The 24,383-nt window shown below is 46.2% G+C and overlaps 1 protein-coding gene and 1 pseudogene across 3 annotated transcripts in view; one reads left to right on the forward strand and one right to left on the reverse strand.

Moving 5' to 3' along the window:
- ASTN2 (astrotactin 2) overlaps window positions 1–2,650 on the reverse strand; it is an 834,050-nt gene extending 831,400 nt beyond the window's left edge. For all 3 annotated transcript variants that reach the window (XM_054689531.1, XM_054689530.1, XM_037494593.2), the window contains exon 1: window positions 2,221–2,650. In XM_054689531.1, coding sequence (XP_054545506.1) covers window positions 2,221–2,650 — 430 coding nt within the window. The remainder of the gene's footprint in view (window positions 1–2,220) is intronic.
- A 2,464-nt stretch (window positions 2,651–5,114) lies between these two features.
- LOC119231435 (elongation factor 1-gamma-like) overlaps window positions 5,115–24,383 on the forward strand; it is a 93,984-nt pseudogene continuing 74,715 nt past the window's right edge.

Below are 24,383 nucleotides of genomic sequence, written 5' to 3' on the forward strand. Positions count from 1 at the left end.
GCTGGGGGGAAAAGGAGGCAGAAACCCATTCCCAGCCTGCGTCTGAAAGACTCAGAGCTGCCAAGGAGGACGGCACCCCGCCACTCCACCGCAGGCAGTCCCCAGCCACCAGGCTCAGCCGCCTGCGTCAGAGAAGGCAGAAGGCTCCAAGTGGAGGCGCCAGGAGACTCTCAGGCTGACGCACAGGTCCTGGGGGTATTCAACACTTGCAGCTCCTCACTCAACTTGTCCCAGGCTCCCAAGCTCCCAGGTCCTCCTGAAAGCCAAAGTTTAAAAAGGCAGAAATTGCTAGCTCCAGGAATTCCACGACTGGACCAGGTCCCCTGCATCCTTGGGGAATTACAATTATTCTATTACCTGGGGTCCTTGTTTCCAAGTCAAGCCATACCCAAGAATGTCTAGGAAGGGGATCCCCATTCCTGACCTCTCAGGGCTCCCTTGGGTCCCGTGATCTCGAGGGTGGGGAGAGAAGGATGGGATTGGAAATGGTGGGATGGGGATGAGACACCTCGGGAAGGGCCCTTCTCTGCTGGAGAGGAGCAAGTAACTTCTAGTCAGGAGCCAGGGGTTAATTCTTTGCCCTAAGGAGCTCCATTTCTGCCCTCATCCCTTCTTGGGAATGGGCAATCCACAGATGCTCGTGGCAAAGGCTATTGGGTGTGTGTGTGTGAGTGTATATGTGCGCGTGTGATTTGCTTGAGTGTGTGTCACACGCCAGATGCGCCGCCGCGGGGAAATCCCCTGGGAACCCACAAGGCAGTCTCTCCCGCCTGGCCTCCCAGAAAGCTCTGCACGCTCAGGTTACAGCCAGCTGGGGAGACCCGGGGGCCAGAAACCGACCCTCAAGCTCAGACCCTGAGAGGGCTGGTGCACGCTCAAATCTCCAAGGCAGCCAGTCTGACAGGGAAGGGGGTGGTGTCACAAAATTACATTAAAAAATATTATGGCTCCCGGGAGAGAGGAGTCTGGTTTGTTAATTACCCTTTGGGGCTTCTCGAGCGAGCAAAGAGTTAACCTCAGTGTTTCAAGTCGCGATCCAGAAGGCGCAGACTGAGAAACTAGTCACCCCCACGAAGCCAAGGATCGGTGAAGAGCTAGAGTCTCCGGCGAGCCCCCCAGTGCCTTCCAGGCGCTGTTGTTGGCCAGACTCCGGCAACCAATCGCGCCCCGCGCCCCCAAGAGGGGAGGGGAGAGCGATGAGCGAGCGCGGGAGAGCTAAAGGGGAACAACATTTTTGTAAACGCTCTCCGAGATAATTAAGCTATCAATTACCCGGGTGGGAAATCAGCCGCGCTTCCCGCAACTCCGCGGATGGCCCGACTCCTCCGGGATTCGCGCTGGGAACCAGCAGGCACAAAGCTGCTGGCGAACTTTCTGATTAACTTTTCTGTTTGAGCCCTCAACCCCTCCTTTCTCCTGCCCCCGCCCTTTGCATCTGGCCTTTAAGTTATTATTATTGGCCCAATGAGTGAGCGGCGAGGACAAACCTGCTCCCGGCTGGGAGAGGGGCAGGAAGGCGATGCGACACCGGGGATGGGGATGGAGAGAGACAGGAGAATCTGAAAGTGGAAACCTGGGGCTCTGAACCCCAGTCTCCTGAAATCACTCCATCCTCCCCAGCCCCATTTCAGAGAAGGCCAAAACTGATGCCCAGAGAGGAGAAGCGACTTGGCCAAGGTCACCCATCCCACATGGGAACCGAGCTTGTGCGGGACGAGGGATTCCACGTGAAGCTCCTCTGCTCCGATTCTCCAGAAAACCTATCCCAAAGAGCAGGGCCAACCCCAAGGCGAGAGCGAGGGGGCGGTGACCGCGGGTGGCAGAGACCGTGCCCGAAGGAGCAGTGGGCAGCTGGACCTCCATCTGGCTTTGAAGCTGGCGACCACCCTGGCCCCTCGCCCGCGCACACTCGGCGACCCGGGGTATCCGGCGTCAGGGATGGCTCGTGGCAGAGCTCAACGTGTGAACTGCGGGGCGAAGGGACAGGTCCCCCCCGCGGGCGGGTTGGCACGCCCCCGGGCTCCCGCCACGCGCTGGCCGGGACCTCCTGCCCACACGCCTTTCAACCACCTGTACGCCCTCTCGGCCCCTCCGCTGCCCTCTCCCAACCCCGCTCGGGGCAGCCCGGGGCGGGGATCCCCAGGGCGCCCCCACCCGTCCGGCTTCACTTAGGAGGTCGCGGTTGCCTGGAACCCCGCGTGTGCCGGCGCCCAGCCTTACCCAGGGTGAAGAAGGGCAGCTCGGTGTTGTCCAGGTCGTCCTGCACCGCGATGCGCCCCGGCAGCTCGTTACGCACAAAAAGCAGGAGGCGCGACTCGGCGGCGGTGCCCGCGGAGCCGGTGGCGCCCGGGGACGCGGCGGCGGCCGCTCCGGCCCCGGTCCCAGCCCCGGCCCCGGCGCGGGCGCCGCTCCAGCCGATGTCGCTCTCCCTCAGGGCGGGCAGCGTGGACACCGTGACGGTCTTGAGCCGGCAGGGGCTGTCGGGCTCCCGCGAGGCGGCGGCGCTGGCGCCGGCCGGCAGCCGCGGCGGCAGCAAGAGCAGGAGCAGCAGCAACGGCGGCGGCGCTGGCGCCGGGTGGAAGCCGAGCCTCAGCCGCCCGCGGAGCCCCGCGCTGGGGCCAGGGCTGCGCCGCGCACCGGCAGCGGCCATGGCGGGAGGGGCTGCGGTGCTGCGAGCCGCGGAGGTGGAGAAGGGAAGGAAGAAGAGGCGGCACCGGCGGCGGCGGACGCTGAAGCGAGCCAGGACGCCGGAGCTAAGGCGCCGTGGGAGCCGCTCGCCAGCAGCCCCCAGCTCCGGGCTCCGCCTCCCGACCGGCCCGGGCCCGCCCCCCCGCGCCGCCTCCCCGGGCCCCGCCGCCCGCCCCTCTTCGCCGGCTCCCCGCGCAGACCCCGAGCGTTCCGGAGGCTCCGCCCGGCCTCGGCGGATCCCTGTCGCCCCCTCTCTTTTCCCAGGATCCCCCGAAGCCGCCCTCACGATGTTCCTTAGCCGCACCACCCGTCTCCAAATTCTTAACACTTGCGGACCTCTTCCCGAGCCCCCCTCTTTCCCCCTGGCTCAACACAGCCGGCCCAGCTTCACCCCGCCTCTGGCTCAAACAGAGGCTGCACCTGAGGGCGCACCTCAGCCCAGCCGTGCTCCAGGACCCCCTTCTTAGGGGTAGGGGGTGCCTCTGGATGGCCCTGGCTTAACTTTGTCTCCCCTCAGGCCCCATCACAGGTCCTGTACCCTTTTCCACCCCTGAAATAATTTCTTGCGGCTTCGGAGACCCCTCCCCATTCACATGCGTTCATCCTCCCATCCCCCGGATCCCGCCTCTCCCCTGGCCCCAGGCTCTGAGGCTGCACTAGCTGCTGCTGAAGGACAGAAGAGTGTGGAACTCCACCCTGCAGCCCCCGCCCTCCCAAACTGACTTTGGCCGGGGAGCTCAGGCCCCCTAGCTGTTGCCTGGCGGGTCACCCCTTCCTGAGTCTTTATTTTGGATCCCTACTCCAAGCTTGGAGCAGCACTCCTTGGGGGCTTCTGCTTTCCATGCGAGATTCCGGCAAAGGGTGCGAGGTGGCATCACTGTTAGGTGGGCTTCTGGCTCCCACTGGCTCCTCTGCCAGAGGAGGGGACAGTTCACCAATTCTTCACCTTCAGTCCTTCTCCCAGATTCCAGGTAGCTATGAACTTAGGTCCTCAGCACAGCGGCCTTTGGCCCTGAACTGCTTCTATCTCAGCCCCACCTACCTTGGATCCTGCAGGGAGCCAGTCCCCCGCAGGGATCTAGTGCTTGAGCAGCAGACCTTAGGTGCTCCGTTCCTTTTCTTCAGCTTTCCTCTCTCTGTTCTTTCTTTCATCTCTCCACTCATTTTCTCCTTCCTCATCTTGACTTTAATCTTATAAATGCTTCCTCCCTATAATTTGTGAGCCATTTCCCATCTCTCTGTGTTGCCTGCCCATTTGTACCTCTGTGTGGTCTTTGCTTTAACTCCTCTCTTCTCAGCACTTCCCTTTCTTTGCCTTTCTGTCTTTAACCCTTCACATGAATTGTCTTTTTCCTTCTCCCATCGTATTTCATTTTTTCAAATAACTTAGATAAAGGCAGAGGGCTGAAAAGAAGAAAAAAAATCAAGACCTGCTTTTATGACCTTGGGCTCACCAATAATGCTTATTAATCATTCTCCCAAGTGCTAGAAATAGACACACATTAGCTTTTACACACAACCATAACCCAGTGAGATAGGTGTTGTGACTCCCACTTTCCAGATGAGGAAACTGAGATCACCTTCAGGGAGGTGAAGAGACTTCCCAAGGTCACCCAGGTAATGAGCACAAGGACTGAGATTTGAACTCTAGGCACCAAAGCCTTAACTGTGCCTGTTAAATCACAGTGTCCTTGGTGACCTTGGAAAAGCCCATGTGTCAAAGATGTGAGAGGTACATCTGTTTGCATGCATTTGGGTCTTTTTCTGTCCTGAGTTCTGAGTTTACTAATCTGGGAACCCAAGGGTGGGGAGAGGGGTGGGGGTAGACATGTGGAATCTGGCCTTTCAAGTTCTCTGATTCTAAGTCCCCTCCTGCCTCTCTGATGCACGCTCCAGTTCATTTACTCCTCCAAAATATGTGGGCCTGCCTCCCTCAGTCTCTCCTTTGTACCCTTACAATCCGCCACTATCCTCTGCAATGGGGCTTTCGGATTCTCTATGCCCCTTTCTTCAAATATGCTGACATAGTCCATTTATAGAAGTGCACACCAGGAAAAAAGGACTCCCTTATGTAAGGCAGAGTCTGTGCAAGTCCTTCATGGACCTCTGGTACAAAGGGCTGTCGAATGAGACCAACACTTTCATTCATTCATTCACCATCAAATATCCAGGGTTCCTACCAGGCACTATATTGGGATCAGAGCCGGATAAATACAGCTCCTGGCCGTAGGGAGCTTAAAATGAGGGAGGGGCACAAGGGGGCCTGATGAAGGTAAGATGGATACTCAAGTAGCTCAGATGCCAGGCAGCCAGGCAGCCATGGGTTTCTTTATGAGGTGCTTAGAAACTTATGCATGCAGAAATCAAAGAAAGCTTCCCAGAAGAGGTGGCGTTTGAGTTCAGGCATGGAGGACTATTAACACACGATGGACATTCCAGGTAAAAACTAGCATTTCCTATTGATAGCAAGTACTCAGCATCTGAATGAATTCATTTTCTACCTCAGAGGGTGCTTCCCTTTCTGAGGGAAACCCACCTCTCAGAAAGAAGCTAAATTGCTCAGATACTTTGTCAGCCTCCACTACAGCTAGGACTTGGATATGTGGCTCAGAATTCACCAGATTTCATCCACCCCGGCTGCAGGGAAGGAGGTTGGAATCAAGTAGAATCTACTCGGGAACCAAAGTGGCAACATTTGGGGCAGTTATATCCAACTTTCTTCACTAGAGGATACAGTTCTTACAGCCCTGCTAAGTCCCACTGTCAGGAGTGTGAATTGCCCTATTTATGCATGGCTGAAGCTGCAACAGTAATCTGTCCATCAACCAGTTCTGTGCTGTGATTTGGAGTGGTGCTCTTGACTGCTTCGACTCCAAGCGCCGATCCCATGCCCGCCTGGAGATTCTAAGTAATCTAATATCACTTGGCTGCATTCTGTTTCTGCTTAAATTAGCCACAATTGTTATCTGTTGCTTACCACTAAGACACCTACCTGAGAACACTGAATGTGGTATTAAATGCAGGGCAGAGAGGGCAAAGCTTAGAAAGTGGAATGGAAGAAGATTGGTGGGGGGAAGGAGTGAGGGAGAGAGCCAAGACAGAAAAAGCAGGCAATGCATTTGCTGTTCATTTTGAGGAGTACCAGCTTTATCTAATAGGCACTGTGGAATCTGGAATGACCACAGGGAAAGAGCTCCTATTTCTGCACACAGAGCCTATGACTTCAAACATTTTCTGGTACATCAGTGAATGATGATAAATGGTTCTTGATTTCCAGCAATAGTGAGGCTTTAGAAACAATTATGCAAAGTGTTTAACAAAATAGGTGCTCAATTAATTGTATCTGCTGCTTGGATGTATACTCCTGGTAATAGCTAGAATAAAGCTTGTTATCCTTATTCAATAGATGTGAAATTTGAGACTCAGGGAAGCTAAGAAACTTGACCTTGATCATGCAGTTATATAGAGGTGGAGCCCCACTCACCTGCCTCCTAAACCCTTGCCCTGTCTTCCATAGCATGCCCACTCCCTGATGAGCCCATCCCCACATAGCCCCAGTAGTCTGTGATTTTCCTGTTCATTCTCTGATGCCTTGTCCTGTGGTAACACTCCTGCCCTCTCAGCTTCGCTTCCCTTCTCCTTTCCTTTCACTCGGTCACATTTCATTATTGATTGAATCAGTTCCATTCCTCATTTGGTGTGATTTATTCTCCGTTGGCATCTCCCTGTACCCCTGTCTCTGACTCCATTGATCTGATATTCTTTTTCATTCTTTCTACTCCCTCCCAACCCTTCCAGCTAATGTGTCCACTTTTATCTTTCATATTTGCCTTTCTAGATAGCTTTGAAACATTGTTTTCTACTTCCCGCCTCCCTCCTCCATACTTTATTCTGGTATGTGTGGCTTAATTTTTTTAAATTCCTTTTATTCATACCTTCTAACAGAGGTAGCCCAGTGTAGTTGGAAAAGCTGGAATTGGGGAAGCTGACAGCTTTTATTTAGATATCATCTTTGCTATTTACCTACTGGGTCAAGTCACTTAATAATGCCCCTACTAGACCTTTCATTTTCTCACTTGTGAAATGGGAAAGGCAGTACCTACTGTTCAGGATCATAATGGAAATGGATCACATATGAAAATGCCCATATCAGGTTCTCATTGATGTTGTAAGTAAATCCAGCATTTTGGAGTATCTCCTTTACTTCCTCTTCATCCCCACTGGGACAAGAACCCCATCACTACCACTCTGCTCCAGACTTATGTGTCTCTTATATGTTCCTGGAATGTTTCAAGCTCTTGAGGCCCCAGTGATTTCACACCAGTCCTTCCATCTGCTGGAGAGATCTCCCTCTAGACCTCACCTTGCTACCTTTCCCTGACCTGTAAATCTTGTTGAATAAAGCATTTCTTTTATTATTAACCAACCAGCCTAAGAGAGCCCTGTGTATTCCCTGCCTGTCTTTTCATATGTCCTTATAGTTCTTTTCATTGTGCTCATTATCTATGTTAGTAATTCCCCATGCACGTTTTTGGGATGTGCCTTCTCCACTAGACTCGGAGCTCCAAGAGATCACAGGACATGTGTGACTTGGTTATCACAATGTTCGGAGGAGCTAGCTCTGCCATAACTCTGCACTCAATTCTGGGTCTTCCCTCTGGCTATCTATCCCTTCTGCCCTCTTTCCCCCATCATCCTTCCTGTCTTTCCTTCCTTCTTTCCTACCTCCCCAGCTTTCCAAGATTCAAGTATTTCTTTCACCCTCAAGATGATCTCTAGAATGAAAATAAACTCCAGTTTAGGAGCACTTGCTATCTCCTACTCCATCTCTATTCCACCCAAGCACAATGTTTCCATCAGTTCTCTTTGGGCCCACAAAGCTCCACCATGTGTTTGCTCTGGCTTCAGCAGGGCCCACTCTGTTACTCATGTCCCTCTTCCACCCTGAATCACTCCCTGTAGCATGTCCACTGGATTCATCTCCAACATCTCCTTCCCATCCCTTCAGCCACCTTCCCCAACACACTCTTGTCTTAGTTCTGCCAACCCCTCAGCATCTTGAACCAGCTCCATCAGTTGGTAGAGGATCAGTGGCCAGATCAAGGACCACAATGAAGCTTTTCCTTTTATTGATGATCTATCCCAAAGAGACCACGATGAACACATCCACCACTGCTGTTTCCTTGACTCAGAAATCTCTCCTGGTGATGCAGGGTCGAATTCTTTTCTCTACCCCTTACAACTGGGCTAAGTTTTAGCGACACACAACCTCACTGAGTCTTAATCTCCTCACACATTAGTGGGGCAACAGAGGGCTGAGTGAGCCAACTGGTGTGAGTGGAAGTATTCCATGCTCTGGCACACAGTAGGTCTCAATAACAGTACCTGTCTCTACCTCCATGTCCGTTTATTTGGTCTTTCTGTGACCTCTGTCTCTTTGCTTTCCTCCTACCATTTCTCATTTCCCTTTTCAGAACATTTCCACTCTGTCTCACTTAAAACAAACTTTTACCATTCTCTCTAACTTCTTTTTCATGAAAAATGAAAGAATATTTTAATCATCGTTGTCTTTCTTCATTTCTGCTCACATCTGTTTGACTGATTTCTGCTTCAACCAAAAGTTCTCTGACTCCTTCCCTTAACAATTCTTAAATTTATTATCTTTTTTTCTCCAGCTCATACCTTTCACTGCCTCCTATTTTCCCTATCCCCAGTCTTCTAAATCAACCCCTTCTTGTTCAATGATTTACTGCAGTCATTCCATATCCTTCTTACACCAGCCAGTCAAAATGCTCACAATACCTCTTGAAAGTCTCTCTTCCCTCATTCATCCTTCTGCATTTTCCTTTTCAAGTCCACTCATCTTTAATTCATCCCCATCATTCATTTGTTTGTGCCCAAATCTCTGTACCTCTTTGCCTACTTAATCATTTAACCTATTCGTGTTTCCTTCCTTCTTTGTTAAACTGGTCATCCTTCATCATTAACACATATTAACTGGTGATGTTTCTTGGATATCTCTTTTTTATAAATGGGTGGGCTTCCAGAATCTTCTTTCTGGGTGCCATGAAACATCTCCTGTCTGGAGTCTTTTCTCTGTGGAACCTTGCTTTATGATTATATTTTTAATCCTTGCAGTATCTGCTCTATATCATTGAAAGAAACATTGTTATAAGGTGCATGACTACATACTGATGAAAAGTGTAATTGTTATTTTCTGCTATAGAGTACTAGGTCATTTTCCTTTCTGCAACAAATTATTTTTATTTTTTCCCCTCCCCAAAATGTTGCTGCTGTTGGTGTTGTTATATGTTGAACTGATGAAGGTGGTATCAGCATAGAGTGACAATTTTTACATTTTCTGGATGCCTACGTTGGGCACCATGCAATTTTCTTATTTAATGCTCATGATCACTTGTGAGGTTGGAATTTAATTCTTGCTTTACATGGAAAAATTGGGAACACAGAAAATGTGCAGCCTGCAATGGAATGAGCAATTTATATCTAATAAAGTCCTTCCAACCTCTGTGCTTAGAGTCATGTTGGTTGTAACCTGGTAAATTCCTGGGTGAAATTCAAAACTGGCCACTGCCCACCCCCAGAAGGTCAAGGAGTGACACAAAAAACCAGACCTTCCAGATGGGTAGATGGCAGATGTAATTATTGAACTGGCAAGGGAACTTACATATGAGGCTTATCTTGTGCAAATGCAAGATGAGTAGATCTCTGCACCCACCCACCAGAATCTGCAAAGTTTGTAGAGAGGCACTAAAGGGATTCAGTCACGCGTACAGTCCAGATGGTCTCAGAAACAATTCTTCTCTTAAGGTTGCTTCCTGGAAAAGACTCCTAGTGTGGTAACAGTGGGCAGAATGTATATTCCAAAGACAGGGGAGGGGAATGGAGCCTCCGATTGCCTGTGCCCAGCTCAGGGGTCAGCCAGCGGTCATGTCTTCTCCATGACCTGATCCAGCAAGACAGGACAGCATGTGGGTTAAGAGTTTCCATACTTTTGTAACAAGGATAATGACAACCGCTTTGCGGGAGTGTGATTTAATATTTGAACTATCTGCTAAATTCATTAGCATGAGGGCAGAACTCCTGTTAATGTTGTTCCCTGCTGCCTGGCACGTCCTGGGCCATCAATGATCATTTTTTAAATTAACTAATGAATGAATCGATGATGAGTATAAAAAGCACAGCTCTTGCATAAGACAACACCATGTTGAATATCAGCCCTGCAGTTCAATACCTGCGTGACCTTGAACATAGTAGGGAGAAAGCCCCTATACTCCAACAGCCTGTAACTTACATTTGTTGATACAGCCTGTGGTTTGCATGTTGTTTTAAATTTTTAAGTGATGTTATAAAGCAACCCCTAGAGCCAGGCAAACCAGGGCTCACATTCAGCTCCCAGTTGCTAGTTTGATACCTTCAGCAAATTATTTCTCTCTTCAAGCATCATATTTTCATCTAGAAAATGTGAATGATACCATCTCTGTGTTAAATTCAAGGACAAGTGCTAGTTTGCCTGATGATATGGGGTGAAACCCTAAGACTGCCTGCCTTCAAGTTCCCTACAGATTTCACTACATAGGGGGCTCATCACCCTGACTCCCAACTTTCCTTACTCCTTCAACAGTTTGTCCCGCTATCCTAAGGAGCTCAATATAAACAGAACTCCTGGGGCCTTACTGAGATGTAGCTCTTGGAGGCAGAGGACACCCCCCACACCTGACCCACTTACCAAGTGGTATTTGATGACTATTGTGCAATAATCTGCAGACTCAGCAAGACTGGGGCTCTGCAGGCTTCTTATGTCTCCTGAAGGTCCAGCCGCACTCCATCTCATACTAGAGAGGCTTTTAGCAAAATCTATAGGAAGTCCCTCTTCCTACCTCTAGGCATTATATATAACAGGATATTTTTTTTCCTCTGAGACTCTGGTTTATAGAGGGAAAAAGAAAAAAAAAAAAAAAAGATTTACACTCTAAAGAGCCCTTTCTTGCCCGTCCCTCCTTTCTTGGAATATATAGGAATTCTATGTTCCTGGGATATGGGCACAGTGATGAAGACAACTAATATGGTCCCTGTGACAAAGTGATGGACAACACTGAAAGTTTAGAGATGAACTTAATGTAGCATTGATATGTGTTGATTTTCAATAATGCAAACCTGACACTTACAATGTAAATAATGGAACAATTCTATGTTGCTTCAATAACTAATAAATATTTAAAAGAAAATGGTCCCTGTACTCCTGGAGATTACAGTCTAATCAAGAGGTAGACAAAACCAGATTGTCAAAAATGAATGTGTGGCAGGAAGAAAGGAGGAGTTGTTATTAAGCGGGTACAAGGTTCCAGATACGCAAGATGAGTAAGTTCTAGAGATCTGCCATGCAACACAGCACATATATGTAGCATACTACATGGACACAGCACATAATCTGTTAAGAGGGGAGTTATGATACTAAACATTCTTACCATAAGAAATAGAATATATGATCCAAGTTTTTAAATGCATAAGGATGAAAAAAGAACATGGTTCTATAAAGTTAGAATAATGAGAGAAGGTATTTATTTATGTCTGAGGACCAAACAATGCATCTCTGAAAAAGTGGCAATTAATTAGGAACCAGGAAAGATGAGTAGGAGTTGTTATGACCAAGGGGTTCAGGAGCAAATTCCAGCCACAGGGAGTAGCTAATTCAAGACCCTGAGAGAGAACTGGGCAAGTCCTAGAAACCAAGCACTGGAAGTCATTATAGCCAGAGTCAAGAGGGACGACTAGAAAAAGAAGAAATGAGTTTCTAAAAGTTAGTGTGGTTTAAATTATTCAGGTTGATGTAGGCCATGGAAAGGAGTCTGCATTTCATTCTGACTTAAATAGAAAACCATGGGCAACTTGGCTTAAGAGGTGGCATCCTCAGATGCACATTTGTAAAATTCTACTTTGGCTTATGGAGAGAATGGATTTGCATAGTGCAAGAGAGGACAGCAGGAATCTGCCACCAGGTGCATCTCCAGGATGAAGACTGAATTACCATCTGCCCCACCCCCAGATCCCAGAGACTCACAACACTGGAGCTCACAATCTCCATTGAAAACAGGTTTTATATTTGCTCAGCTCTGGCCAACAGGACACACTGATTTATATTTTCCTTGTTGAATCTATCAGATTAAAATTCTGTATTTCTGGAAATCCTATGGTGAAGTTTCATGAAAAGCCACCAAATACCTGAAGACATTGATCTTTTCCTTCCTTTCCAAGAATGACTGCCCCATCAGCTACCTTCACTATTCTGTGCCTGGGTGTTAAAACCAAAGCAACAACAACATAATTAACAATGACATTCATTAGCATTGACTGCTTCTCCATTCATTATCATAACATTTGACTTCTACAGCCTTGTGAGCCTTCAGGACAGGAAATGCTAGAGTAAGAGGCAGCATAGACAGAGGATGAGTTCATGATTTCTTGTATCAGATTGTGTAAGTTCAATCCTTACTTTGATGCTGAGTGACCTTGGGAAAATTACTAAGCTTTCTGAACTTTGGTTTCTTGATCTGAGAAGAACAAACATACCTACATCATGGAACTGGATGAGGGTTAAATGAGATAATAGATTAAAAGCATGAAACACAATGTCTAGCCCAACCGATCATCAATAAATATATAAACAGTAAATGTTTACTATTATGGCATCTTAGATCTTCTTGATCAAAAGCAACAGTAGTGAAATAAAAGTCGTTGTGGGTTTAGTAAAAGTTATCTCCATTTAGAATACTAACTGCCATAATTTCATGGTAAAGAATTAAATTAATGACCTGGTTCCTCTGTAAGATGGGCATAATCATACCTAGTTCACAGAATTATTGTAAAAAATAAATTCTAAGGGCCTCCCTGGTGGTGCTAGGGGTTAAGACACAGCACTATGAAGCAATCCACAACCACTACAGCACCCGTTCGATCCCCAGCAAGGGAGGTGACCCATATGGTGCAGCTGATCTCTCCTGACTCACCCACTGCTCCCCTCAGCAGTGTATTTCAGTTAATCTGCCTGTCCTGTTCTCCACTCTGTCTCTGGTGAATCCTCTCACCCCTACACCTCTAGCCTGTACCTCAGTTTTTGTATACATAAATAGATTTAAAAAAATAACTTGTGAAAAATGAAAAGAGAAATCATCAAGCACCAAGAACTATGCCCTCAATAAGTGTTAATTCCTTCTCTCTGCTTTAACATCATCGCCTGCAGAAAGACTCCTCTAATGCTCCAAGCCAGGTTAGGCACCTTCCCTCCCCAGAAGGAAATGTGCTATCATCCTCTTTGTATATATTAGGAAACTGAGGGAAAGGAGGTGAATAATGAATCCCAGTTGCAGGACTAGCATAGAGGGGAGCTCATGCTTTCCTTCCCCTTGTTTACATCTCAGTGCAAAGCCATCCCCAGCAAAAGGACTTCCACAGCTCCCTACTCCAAAACACTCACCCATTCCCCATAGGTTCTGTGTCATTTTCTCCAACACAGCTGATTAATAGATGGGTTGACAGATTACTTCCATCACTCCAATGCAAGCTTTAGGAAGAAAGGGATTTTACCTCTCTTGTTCACTGCCGTGTATCCAACTTTTAGGAAAGAGTCCAACCTAGAAGGGGTGCCCAATAAGTATCTGTTGAGTAGATGAATGAACACATGCATCTGTCAGTGACTAAATGTATTTCATAACTTAAATGCTATGGACTATGGCAAACCAGAGATTTATGTTCTTGTGAAAGTTAGTGTCATTTTAAACTGAAGATGGCTCTGGTGATGAGGAATCCTGCACACAAAGCATCTTTTCTTCCCTGGACTGGACTCTCAAGAGCCTCACTTCTTTCCAAACAGCTGGCCAACAGTTAGTGAGATACTCTCCCCTTGGAAGGCAGGAGGGGATCTGTGCAAGGTGACAGGATGGGAAAGCAGGAGGAAGCTGTACAGGGGAGAGATATACTGCAGTGGTGGCATTAAGCCTGAGGGTTGAGGTGCCCACAAAGATTCAGTGGGAAAAAATAATACTTGAAAAAAAGTGTAATGTCTAGTATTTATCACCTTGGTCTACTGGTAGTTCATTCTCCCTGACATCTATGGAGATTCTTAGGAACTAATATATTGTTTAACACCTACCTTGCCAATGCACTACGCACTTCTTTTGTAGTTGTTAGCTTTCATTCTCACCTGCTACTCTCTAATTAATTTTTGTTGCTCTAGGTCTTACATAACCCACCAGCATGATATTTAAGTTCCCAAACAACCTTTCTGATGGATTTTTCTCACTAATTTTTCTTCCCATAATCTATGCCCTCATCAAAATAAACATACTTACTCTTCTTGATACACACACTGGATTCCCTGTTACCCCGCTCAGATTGCCGCGCCCCCTCCATCTTGTTAGGACTCTGAATGTGCACATGGAATCTACCCTCAGCACTACTTCTGATTTACATCATGTTCTTTATCTGTGATGTGGAACTGTTTTTCTTGGCATGTCCTTGCTCCTTGTGTAATGTATTTATAACATTTAATATTTTTTATCATATATGCTCTTTATATTTAAGGCAATTAAATCTTCAATGATTACCCAGCAAACACTCATTCTGTTGCTCTGCTCACTGTGACCAGAGAGATTTCCTGACCATCCTTGATAATGAACTTAGCCATGTGACTTGCAGTGGCTGGTGACATGCTGGCAGTTACCATGTGGGCCATGACTTTTGGCACAGCACTGCCATGCTGTGCTTCTGTCAATGCCAAGAAAAGGTCACCCCTGTTGAGCCCACAGATTCAAGGAGGGTGCCAGATACCAGCCTAGATAGGGACCTACCCCATAGTTTGGAGGCAAGGTGAACCCAGACAGCCCTAGTCAGCAGATTCCCTATTACCCCATTCTATCCATGAGAATAGAGAATAAATAGAGAATAAATGATTGCCAGGTTAAGGCACTGAATTTTAGAGCAGTTTCATCCCATAGCTCTCTCATGGTAAAAGCTGACTGATACAAATTCTCACCTCCTTTACTATACTCTGAGTTTCTTTAAGCTAGTCTGATTCATCTGCTTCAGTCAAGCAAAATCCCAAGGCACAATCCATATACATACTTGTTCAACAAATGAATGGCTGAATAAATGAATGATTAAAGGGCTCCAGAGAGAGAGAGAGAGAGAGATCCAAGAATCGGGGAGACTGATGCACTCATTAGTTCAACAAGGATTTACTGAATACTTATTTTGTGTCAGGCATTGTGATGGAGAAACAGTCTTCAGTGCTCAACAAACCAGACCTGGCTCCTGGATGTTCCTTGTCCACTTGAGAAAGCTAGAATTGAAGATTCATAATGTAGTCAGTGTGCAAGCTCTGATTATCCTCGAATCGCATGCGAGGGCACCAAAATAATCATTGAAGTGATAATGGATGGAAAAGAGCAGAAGATCCCTCTCTTACTGTTGATTCCAATTATCTCAAGTTAAGAGCAAATCTCCAGACAGATGAAGGGAATTTGCATCCATTTGAAGCAAATGAGGAGTGGAAGCTGACCCAAGGGGTACAACTGAAATCTATAGGGATAGGTAATGGCTGGTCAGTTTCTGATTGCTGAATGACACCTAAGTCCCTTTCCATTCATATGGAGAGGCTGTCTGCGTATTGAGCCTCAATGTTGTTGTCATCTGTAAGTCAAAAAATCTGGATCTGAGATCTGACAGTCTGACCGAAATGTCCATTTCTGGGTGCTTTCTTGATTATGAGGCATTTCTGTCATACTTCTTTTACTTCCTTAAAGGTAAAACTGGGATAGGTGGTGGCTGGCAACCTGCATGTCACAACAGGAGTTCCAGGAATGAGAACTGGAGTGTGGAAATTCCTAAATCATGGAAGTCATCAACAGAGCCAAGACACAAGTCCATCTTCTCCTGCCTGGATACCAGCCACCGAGGAGCAACATCCACCAGCCAACATGTGCTTCCATATCCCCTAAGGCTTCGGTTTGTGTCTATGTTTTGAAAGAGCAGGTGGCTAGGACAGCTGGACTGTGAAGGAGAAAAGGTTAGTTTCTCAGGGCTGAAAGGAAGACCCTCCAAAAAGAAATGTGTGGCAGTCTCCAAAACTAGCAACTTGCAGCTTGAAAGGATTGGAACATTTGACCTCCTCCAGTAAATGTTACATCAGAGCCGGGGACTACCCAGCTCCTGGCCCAAATACACTCAGTGAACTGGGTCTCCAGTATTGGGGATGGTTCCTTGTGACAGCGACCACAGGAAAATAGATTTTTAGGTCAGGGAGGCAATTGTCAACAGAGATCTATTTTCTAATCACTATGCAATTTAAATATGATAATACATGCATATCACTTAGTTTACTATTTAGCATATGGCAGAAATGGCACAATAATAACTTCTATGGACTAGGTACCAGACAGTATTCTACATTCTGTGAAGGTGTCATTACAAGTAATCTTTTCAACTACTCTAACAGCTAGGAACTGTAAATATTGCCATTTGATGTATGAGGAAACTAAGGCTTGGAAAGGTGTGATTGTCCAAGGTCAAACATTTCGTAAGCGACGGGGTGGAGATCTGAGCCCAGCAGTCTTACTGTGGAGCTCCTAGTTACAACCACCCCTGCACACGCCATCTTGTCATCATGATTAGACAGGCAGTAAATGAAAAGTAACCTCTCCTCCTCCTCCTTTATCATAATCATAATTACTAGGTACCATAATGAGAAAAGCCACTGGATGAGGGCAGTGTCCTGGAATGTTCCTACTGAAACAAACTGTTGATTGAGAAGTAATCTCAGTGTGACCCAAATTTGGGGCCAAACTGTAGGAGATAGGTAAAAAGAAAGGCAAAGATCTTTCAAGCCCAAAACACTTAACTCTGATTCCACCATACAATAACGTAGGCAGAGCACTCCCTGAGTCATCGGGAAAAGGGAACCAGATTATATCACAGTCCCAATTCTTCACTGCTCTCAGTGTCTGCAACTTTTGCTGGGCAGCCATGCCGGTTGCTTACTCAAGAGACAGAGTCAATTTTCTCTGATTCCCCTTGAATGATGGCCTGGTCAGGTGACTTGTTTGGACCCATAAAGTGAGGGAGAAGAGATGGTGGGCCAGTTCTGAGCCTGTGCATTTCTGCTCTTCCCTATGCTTCTGTCTTTACTAGCAGAAACACCTACCTGAACTGGCCTCTTCCTGGTCTCAGAAGGAGAATGACAAGCCTGGGGCACAGTGATTCACCCAGCCAAGTGTGTCAACTAAGTTCAGCTTAGAGCTGAACCCCAGCTGCCTTGCAGAGCCACTGCTGAGCCAGCCCAGACAGCTGAGCTCCAACCCACCCACTGACAGGGAAGATGTGATAATAAACAAGTGTTTTAAGCCGCTGAATGTGGGGGTAGTTTGTTATGCAATAACAGGTAAGTACAGAAGATGATCATACACACTTATGCCCACAGCAGCCGTTAAACAGTGGTCCCCTTTCATAGTCTCAAATTTACATCCCCATTAAGGTCATTGGTCACAGGGGAGGATAGAAGGAGCTCGGAGATGACATGTCAAAGCTGGCACGCAGGGTCCTGGCTGAGGGGGACGGGAAGCAGGAGCCAGAGAGTGAGGCTCCTTTCCCAGGAGCATCCGATCCTCCTTGGCCATCCCCAGCCTCACAGCCAGTTTCCTCCAGTCATTATTTCCACTGCCACGACTGGCTATTTCCGTCAAAGTTGGTTTCCCTCTTCACTCCTGATGTTTCATTTCTGTAAAAATGACAGTGTCTGATTTAGCTCTTGGAAGAAATAGGGAGTTTAAGGAGGGGTGGAGGCATGGAAGAGAAAGGCAAGGGAAGAAAGAACAAAATGACTCACCAAGATGGACTTTACAAATAGAAAGCGTTAATGAGATTCGCAGTAACAATTTTGCTTGGTTATGCTTCCAAGGCTAAAGCCTCACATTCCTTGGCATGAATATTCATCTTCATGTTATCTTTCGAAGGAATAAAAATTGGGTGAAATAGCAATGTGCCTCTAGGTTTTTTTTTTTTTTTTTTTTTTTTTTCCTATTTTTACCTGGGCCAAGGCAGGCCTCCGGTTTGATATTGTCTGTGTTCCAATATTCTTTGTAGCTGGGACTCATGTCTCACTCGCTGTCCATGTGCAGATATCTTAAGTGGAAGATGCTTAAGGTGTCAATAAAATGTAAGTTACAGAAGGGGTGGGGGAAGCTGAAACTGTTCTCTCTCTGGCTGTTCAATGGTCACACGTGGCATATCACTTTGACTTGGAGGTGGGTGGCCAGGATCTGGTCCAGGGAATCTAGGACATTTTTTATCATGTGGCACAGAAGATCAGGAGGTCATTGCTAATCTCTCAGTAAAGGGGTGCAAACTTGCTATCTGGAAGGATACTCAGCTCCCAGGCTCAGAAGCCTATCAGTATGACAGCAATCATTACTGTGCCCTGCAAACCTGTATTGGGTGATGTTAGTCTGCTCAGGATGCTATACCCTGAGACCACAGGCCAAGGGCCCAAACAACAGAGCTTAATGTTCTCACAGTTTTGGGGGCCAGGAGTCTAAGCTCATGGAGCAAATCAGTTTGGTGTCTGGTGAGTGCTCAGTCATTGGGTCAAAGATGTAACTTTACATGGCGTCTCTTTGGTGAGAGTACAGAAGCAGAGGGAGAAAGAGTAAGAGGGAAATCTTCTTATAACACCACTGATCCTATTGGATTAGGGCCCCACCCTAGTAACCTCATATAACATTGATCACCTCTGCAAGGTCCTATCTCCAAATGCCATCACATGGGGGGTGGGTGTGACTTCAATCTATGGATTCAGGTCACAGCACACATTCGAGTCTCTGAGGGTTTTCACTGTTCCCCAGAAGGAAAAAAAATGGTTCCTTTCACCCAGCAGTGTTGAAATCACTGGCCTGTATTTCGGGGCTGAGAGTCAGAATGTCAGATTTGGTTATAGCACTGCTGAGGGGGTGTGGTAGGGGAGGTGAAGGAGTGAGCCAGGAATCATGTGCTTTAGCAAGTCCCAAGAAGCAAATCGGATGAGATGCTGTGAGCCACAGGGCTTCCTTTCCCAGGTCTCTGAAAAGCAGCTGGGTTTGTCTGTCAGACAGAGAACCCTGGAGGCAGTAGAGGGGCTTGGGGGAATTGCCAGTGCTGTGCACCATGGGACAAGAGGCACCCAGGTCATCAGGCTGATGGAGGTGGGGCAGAAGAGAATACAGGATATGAAGAAAGCCGATACATAAGGGTTCTCCTAAAATAGCTCTCATCATGTCACCCACAGCTTTGCTAACAAAACTTCAGCAGCTTTTTGGTGCCTTCATAACAATGTCTAAAGTTCATAACTTGGCATTCATGGCTCTCCTTGCTGTGGTTTCAATTAACTACCCAGCTTTCAAAATGACAGCAAGAGCTAACATTTAGGGACAATTTTGGACAGTCATTATTCTCAGCCCTCGATGCATATAAACTCACATAATTCTGACAACATCCTGAGAAGGTAGGAGCTACTATGTCATTTTACAGATGGAAGAAATGGGGTTGTGGAAATTAAGTGGCTCAGCCAAGGTTGCATAGCTAGTAAACTGTCCTACAGGACCTAAACACAAGATGTGTGACTCCAGAGTCCGTCCTCATAAATCTTCCACCATCCCCTTTATCCTTGCACTTTGTATGACTGAGTCTCTGGCCTTCTCCAAAACATGCCCTCTATTTTCTGTTCCTGGGGTGTTCAGCCTCATCCCATTTTCTACAGATCCCAACTCTCATGAATATTTAAGGCTGAATTCAAGGAGAGTTTCCTCCATGACAATTCCCACCGTCCCTCCCACTGTAAGTTGAATCTCCTGATTCACATCCCACTGAGCTTTATATCTTTTCTTCTCTTGCAGTAGTTACCACTGGGTGACTGAAAAGAAAATTAATATGCTTGGGATGTAGTGTGTCGAATAATCACCAGCCATGGATGCATCAAAGCTCGCCTCCAGGCCGTGAGTGTCACTTAGGCCTGGAGTAGGGATGTCAGCAGTGTTAGGCACTCTGTAGTTATATCATCTGGGATTACGCTCAGGGAAAGTAAGAGAGAAAACAAAAGCAGCATATTTCATGAAAGAAATCTATTTATCACTCACATAAATCAAGTCCAGAGATAGTGAGAGAGATAGTGCAGAATTGTTCTGGCAGTTCCATGGTCATCAGGGACCCATGCTGCTTCTATAATCCTGCTTCCTAATCCCTAAGGTGTACCTCTGATTATCACTGTCCAAAATAGCTGCTTAGGTTCCGGCCATCACATGCATAACCTGACTAGTAGGAGGGAGTAACAGAAGACTTCATGAGAGTACAACACAGCTTCTATCTTATAACCAGATTTAAATAGTCACTCCTAAGGAGTTAAGGATGTCTTTTAGTCACATAGTTGGAGGTATGGCTGACCAAGTGAAAACAAGGCTTATGTTATTAAGGAAGAAGGATAAGTAGGTGCTGAAGGCAACCAGCAATCTCATCATAGTAGGTCCTCAGTCAAGCATCAATTCCACATTTTTTTTTCAAAACCCATCCTGTGCTTGCTCCTGTGTGAGACACTAAGAATGAAGAATTCAGTAAGAATCCAGAATCTCTGCTTGCTTAGAATTTAAACTTTAGATGGGAAGATGGGTAAAACATTATTTATAAAAATGTATAAATACTTCTATATTTGTGGTGGGGACTATTTATTGTAGGGTGATTAAAAGGGGCTGTAAGCGCCCTGACAAGACCAGAGTTTGAATAGACGATGAAATGAATGATTGGATTTGAAGACAAAATTAACCCTTCTTCTGTTCCATTCTAGTGGGTGCATTTGAACATGGGAAGACACAGGGGTGCAGAGAGTTTGGTGGACAGACTAGAGTCAGTCTCCCCTCCAGTAGAAACATAGCTGGCCCACTTGTTATGTTTTGGAAAAATTCCTTACCGTAGCCAAACTTAGTTTCTTCAATATGAAAAATAAAATGATCAAGTCTTTCAGAGAGTTTGTGGGGGAGCTGATATAGCACACAGTAGCTTTTCAACAAATGTTAGCTTTTTTTTTGCTAGCCAATGATACCACATACCCTCTTCCCTTCCAGCTCTGCCCTCAAACAGCAGCCAGAACCTTCCAGCTTTGACACAAGTCAGTTTTAGATCAAGCTGAAATTGAATTTTATTTTTTCTCTTGAGTTGACATAAAGGGGTCTGTCCCTTAATTACTAGTCATTGCCCTTACGCACGAAAAAAGTGGTAACCCACTCAGCCCATCAAAGCGTGGCCTTTGAAATGCTGAACTAGACAGTGAACAGAAAGTATCTGCCAAAAGGCGTCTTTTCTTCCAGAGATAAAAGCAACTTGAAATGCATGTAAGTCCTGCGCCCTTGTTAATTAATCAGGATTCGCATTAAAAGCTTAAATGTCTTTGATGCACGAAGCATTGGGAGCTGGAAAGGGTTCTTGTTCTGTACAGGGGAGAGAGGTAAACAGGGCAGCCAAAAAAGGTGTCGATATGTGGGGAGGTATGGATATGTGGGGAGAGGTGTGGATGTGTGGGGGACCACTAGCTAATTGTTGCCTACCAGGACAGATAGGGAAGGGACAGGTTCCAAAATGAGAAGACCAGGATGTCAGTGCAGGCTCCGCCGTTCATTACAGAGAAACACAGATCTCTGAACTATGAAGGTTTTGGACCCAATTTTCTTCCGATGTCCACTTGTTCAGTAGGAATTTATAGTAGGGACTTGTATTCACCTGTGCAACACAGTATTAGTGACCTCCTACCACATGCCAGGTTGGGGAGACACAGGGCCAACCTTCGGAAGAGTCTGGCACAGTGCTTCTAAAATAGGGTGTTTCTGTTCCCCAGGGGACACTTGGCAACATATGGGGAGAGATGATGGGTAGAGACAGGCATGCTGTAAAGAGCCTAAACATTACCATGCACCAGACTGGACAGCAGAGTCATCCAGTGTGAGATAACAAGAATGCTGAGGCTGAGGCAGCAGGGGAGACGAATGTTTCCACAAGTGATTTCAATAACGCTTAATTAAGTGCCATGTTCAGCAGGAGGAACTAGGCAGGAGTCAGAGAGAGCCTCCCTGCAGAGGTGGCATATAAGCTGAGACTTTAAAGATGAGTACGAGTGAAGGGGGTGGTCAGGGCTGGACAGGCAAGCAGAGGGAAAAGTATGTGTGGGAGCTCAGAGGCAGGAGAGTGAGGAAAAGCAGAGTGGGCCTGTGTAGCTGGAAGAAAGAATGAGAAGGAACAGGGGTCGAGGTGAGGCTGGCAAGCTATTGGGCTGGAACAGGTGAGTTGTGTTTAGGAATAGGGTTTTGTCTGATGACTAATGCAGTGTCCCTGCAGGATTTTATTTTTTTTTTCTCAAGTATTTTTTTTTATTTTTATGCAAAAGACATCTTTTTTAGTATTTGAAACTATCTTCTTTAAATCTTCATTATTTTATCTTATTTTTATGAGTTTTTTATTTTATTTTATTTTATATATTCTTACATCATTTTTCATTTTTGCACAATGTATGCATTTTTTCATCTTGGTTATAGTCCCCATACAATTCTCACCCCCCTTATTTTAACCCTAGTCCCCCCTGCAGGATTTTAAACAAAAATGTGGCACTATTTGTTATAGATAAATATATGTCCTAGGTACTGGGGAGGGATAGAAAGATCATCTGTAGCTTGGCAGAAAACAGAATGAAATGAAAAAACTGGGATACAAATGACATGTAAGAGATTTGAGACAGACAGGCTTCCACTTACAAGGTGAGGGGAAAGCAGTCCTGTCTTTGGGCTGTTCTAGCAGCATCCAAGCACCTGGCTGGCTGAAACAACACAGTTCCGGAGTTCAGTATCAAGGTGCCAGCAGATTCAGTGTCTGGTGAGAACCTTCTCCTTCATGGGCAGGTAATTGCCTTCTTGCTGGGGCTTCATGCAGTGACAAGAGACTGAGCTCAGATCCCTTCATCCTCCTAAGAATTGGCACCACCACCCTCATGGAGGCTCCCCTACACACTTTCATCCAAACCCAAACCTCTCAAAAGTCCCACCTCCACTGGGGACTTGGGCTCCAATGTGTGAATTTTGTGGGAACACATTCAGTCTGTAATAGTTCCTTTGAGGATCAAAAGGAAGAAGGGGTCTGAGCACTGGCTCAAACTGGGGAGGTGATTCACAGCCTGGGGGGTGGTTGGAGCTGAAGTTGTAGCTAAAAGGGTGGGGACTAGCATCAAGGGTAAGGGTGCCAAATAGAAGGCAAAGCTGGAAATGGGGGAAAAGTGAAGAAGTTAACTCTTGCTTATGAACTCCCTTTGCCCAGACTAAATGTCATACAGATTCTTAAAAGCAGCAGGTTGCATCTTGCCTCTGGGAAGTGCTACTGGAATTTTCTGTCTTCCCTTCCTTCCCAAGAGTTGTTTTCACCTGATCAACACCTGCACAGATTGGATATCACCTTTTACTAGAAATTTCTCCGTGAATTCCTGAAGATTAGAATTATTAGTCTACCTCACCATTAGATGATAAGAATAAGAACCCTGAGGGGGAGGGACAGGCACTACTGGCCATTGCTATAGCCCTATACTCAGCATGAAGAATGCAAACAGGGTGGAATCTCATCTGAGGAACTGGCATCAGGTTGAGTTTCAGAACCGAGGCTGCAAACTCAGAGAAGCCTGGGGATTCTATATATTTGGTGCCAGCTAAATGCTGAGGGGGTTGGCCTGGGGCTTCCAGTTTAGGGTTACAGCCATTAAGTGAAACATGTGCACAGACTGGGAAACAATTAATTTTTCAGAGGAAGAGAGGAGCCCTGGGAAGCTCTGTGAATTCAGTGATCTTTCAAGAGGTCTGGATGGACAGACAGACTTGGCACTGCTAATGCTAATGCTAATGCTCTTATTGCTTAGCCTTGGCATACGCTGAGCCACCAAATTCTCCTCTCCACACCACAGCCTCTGACAGAGCACAGGTGCAGCTTTGTGCCTGGAGTGTCACCTAGGTTACATCCCACAGAGGACACCTATTATATGCTGTTATGGGCTGCGATCTCCAGGCGTCTGCATTCAAAGCACCAAACACCTACAGCATATTCAACACAGTAAACATTATGTATTCACAATCATGAATATTGTATGTGTGTGTGTGTCCATAAAAACACATCGCATTCAGAGGCTTCACTTTTCTGAGAATTTCTGCAACTAGAACCTCATTTCTTCCACGTAGCTATAGTGTGAGGCAGGTGAGGAAGACGAGATTATGGTCATGCTACAGAAGAAAATGTAGGAACTCTGAGAGGTTAAGTGACTCGGTTAAAGCACACAGCTATTGTTACCCAACCAGGGATGCAACCCAGGATTCTCAGTTGCCAATCAAATCCTTTCAATCCAGTGTAGGTGAACTCTCTTGACCATAAGCAAATATATTTAAATGTGTTTAGGACAACAATGGCCACTATTCAACATACTATGAAATGTATAGGGGATATTTAAAATATGATTATGTGATGTGAATGATCTTTAATTAAGGAGTTAGATCTTTCTTTTTTTAATATATATTTTTACATCATTCTTCATTTTTTATACAATCTGTGCTATATTAACTCAGGTATAGTCCCCATGGATTTCC

This window comes from Talpa occidentalis, unplaced genomic scaffold (assembly GCF_014898055.3).
Source record: "Talpa occidentalis isolate TD23 unplaced genomic scaffold, MPIMG_talOcc4v2.1 talOcc4.7, whole genome shotgun sequence".
NCBI classification, from domain to species: domain Eukaryota; kingdom Metazoa; phylum Chordata; class Mammalia; order Eulipotyphla; family Talpidae; genus Talpa; species Talpa occidentalis.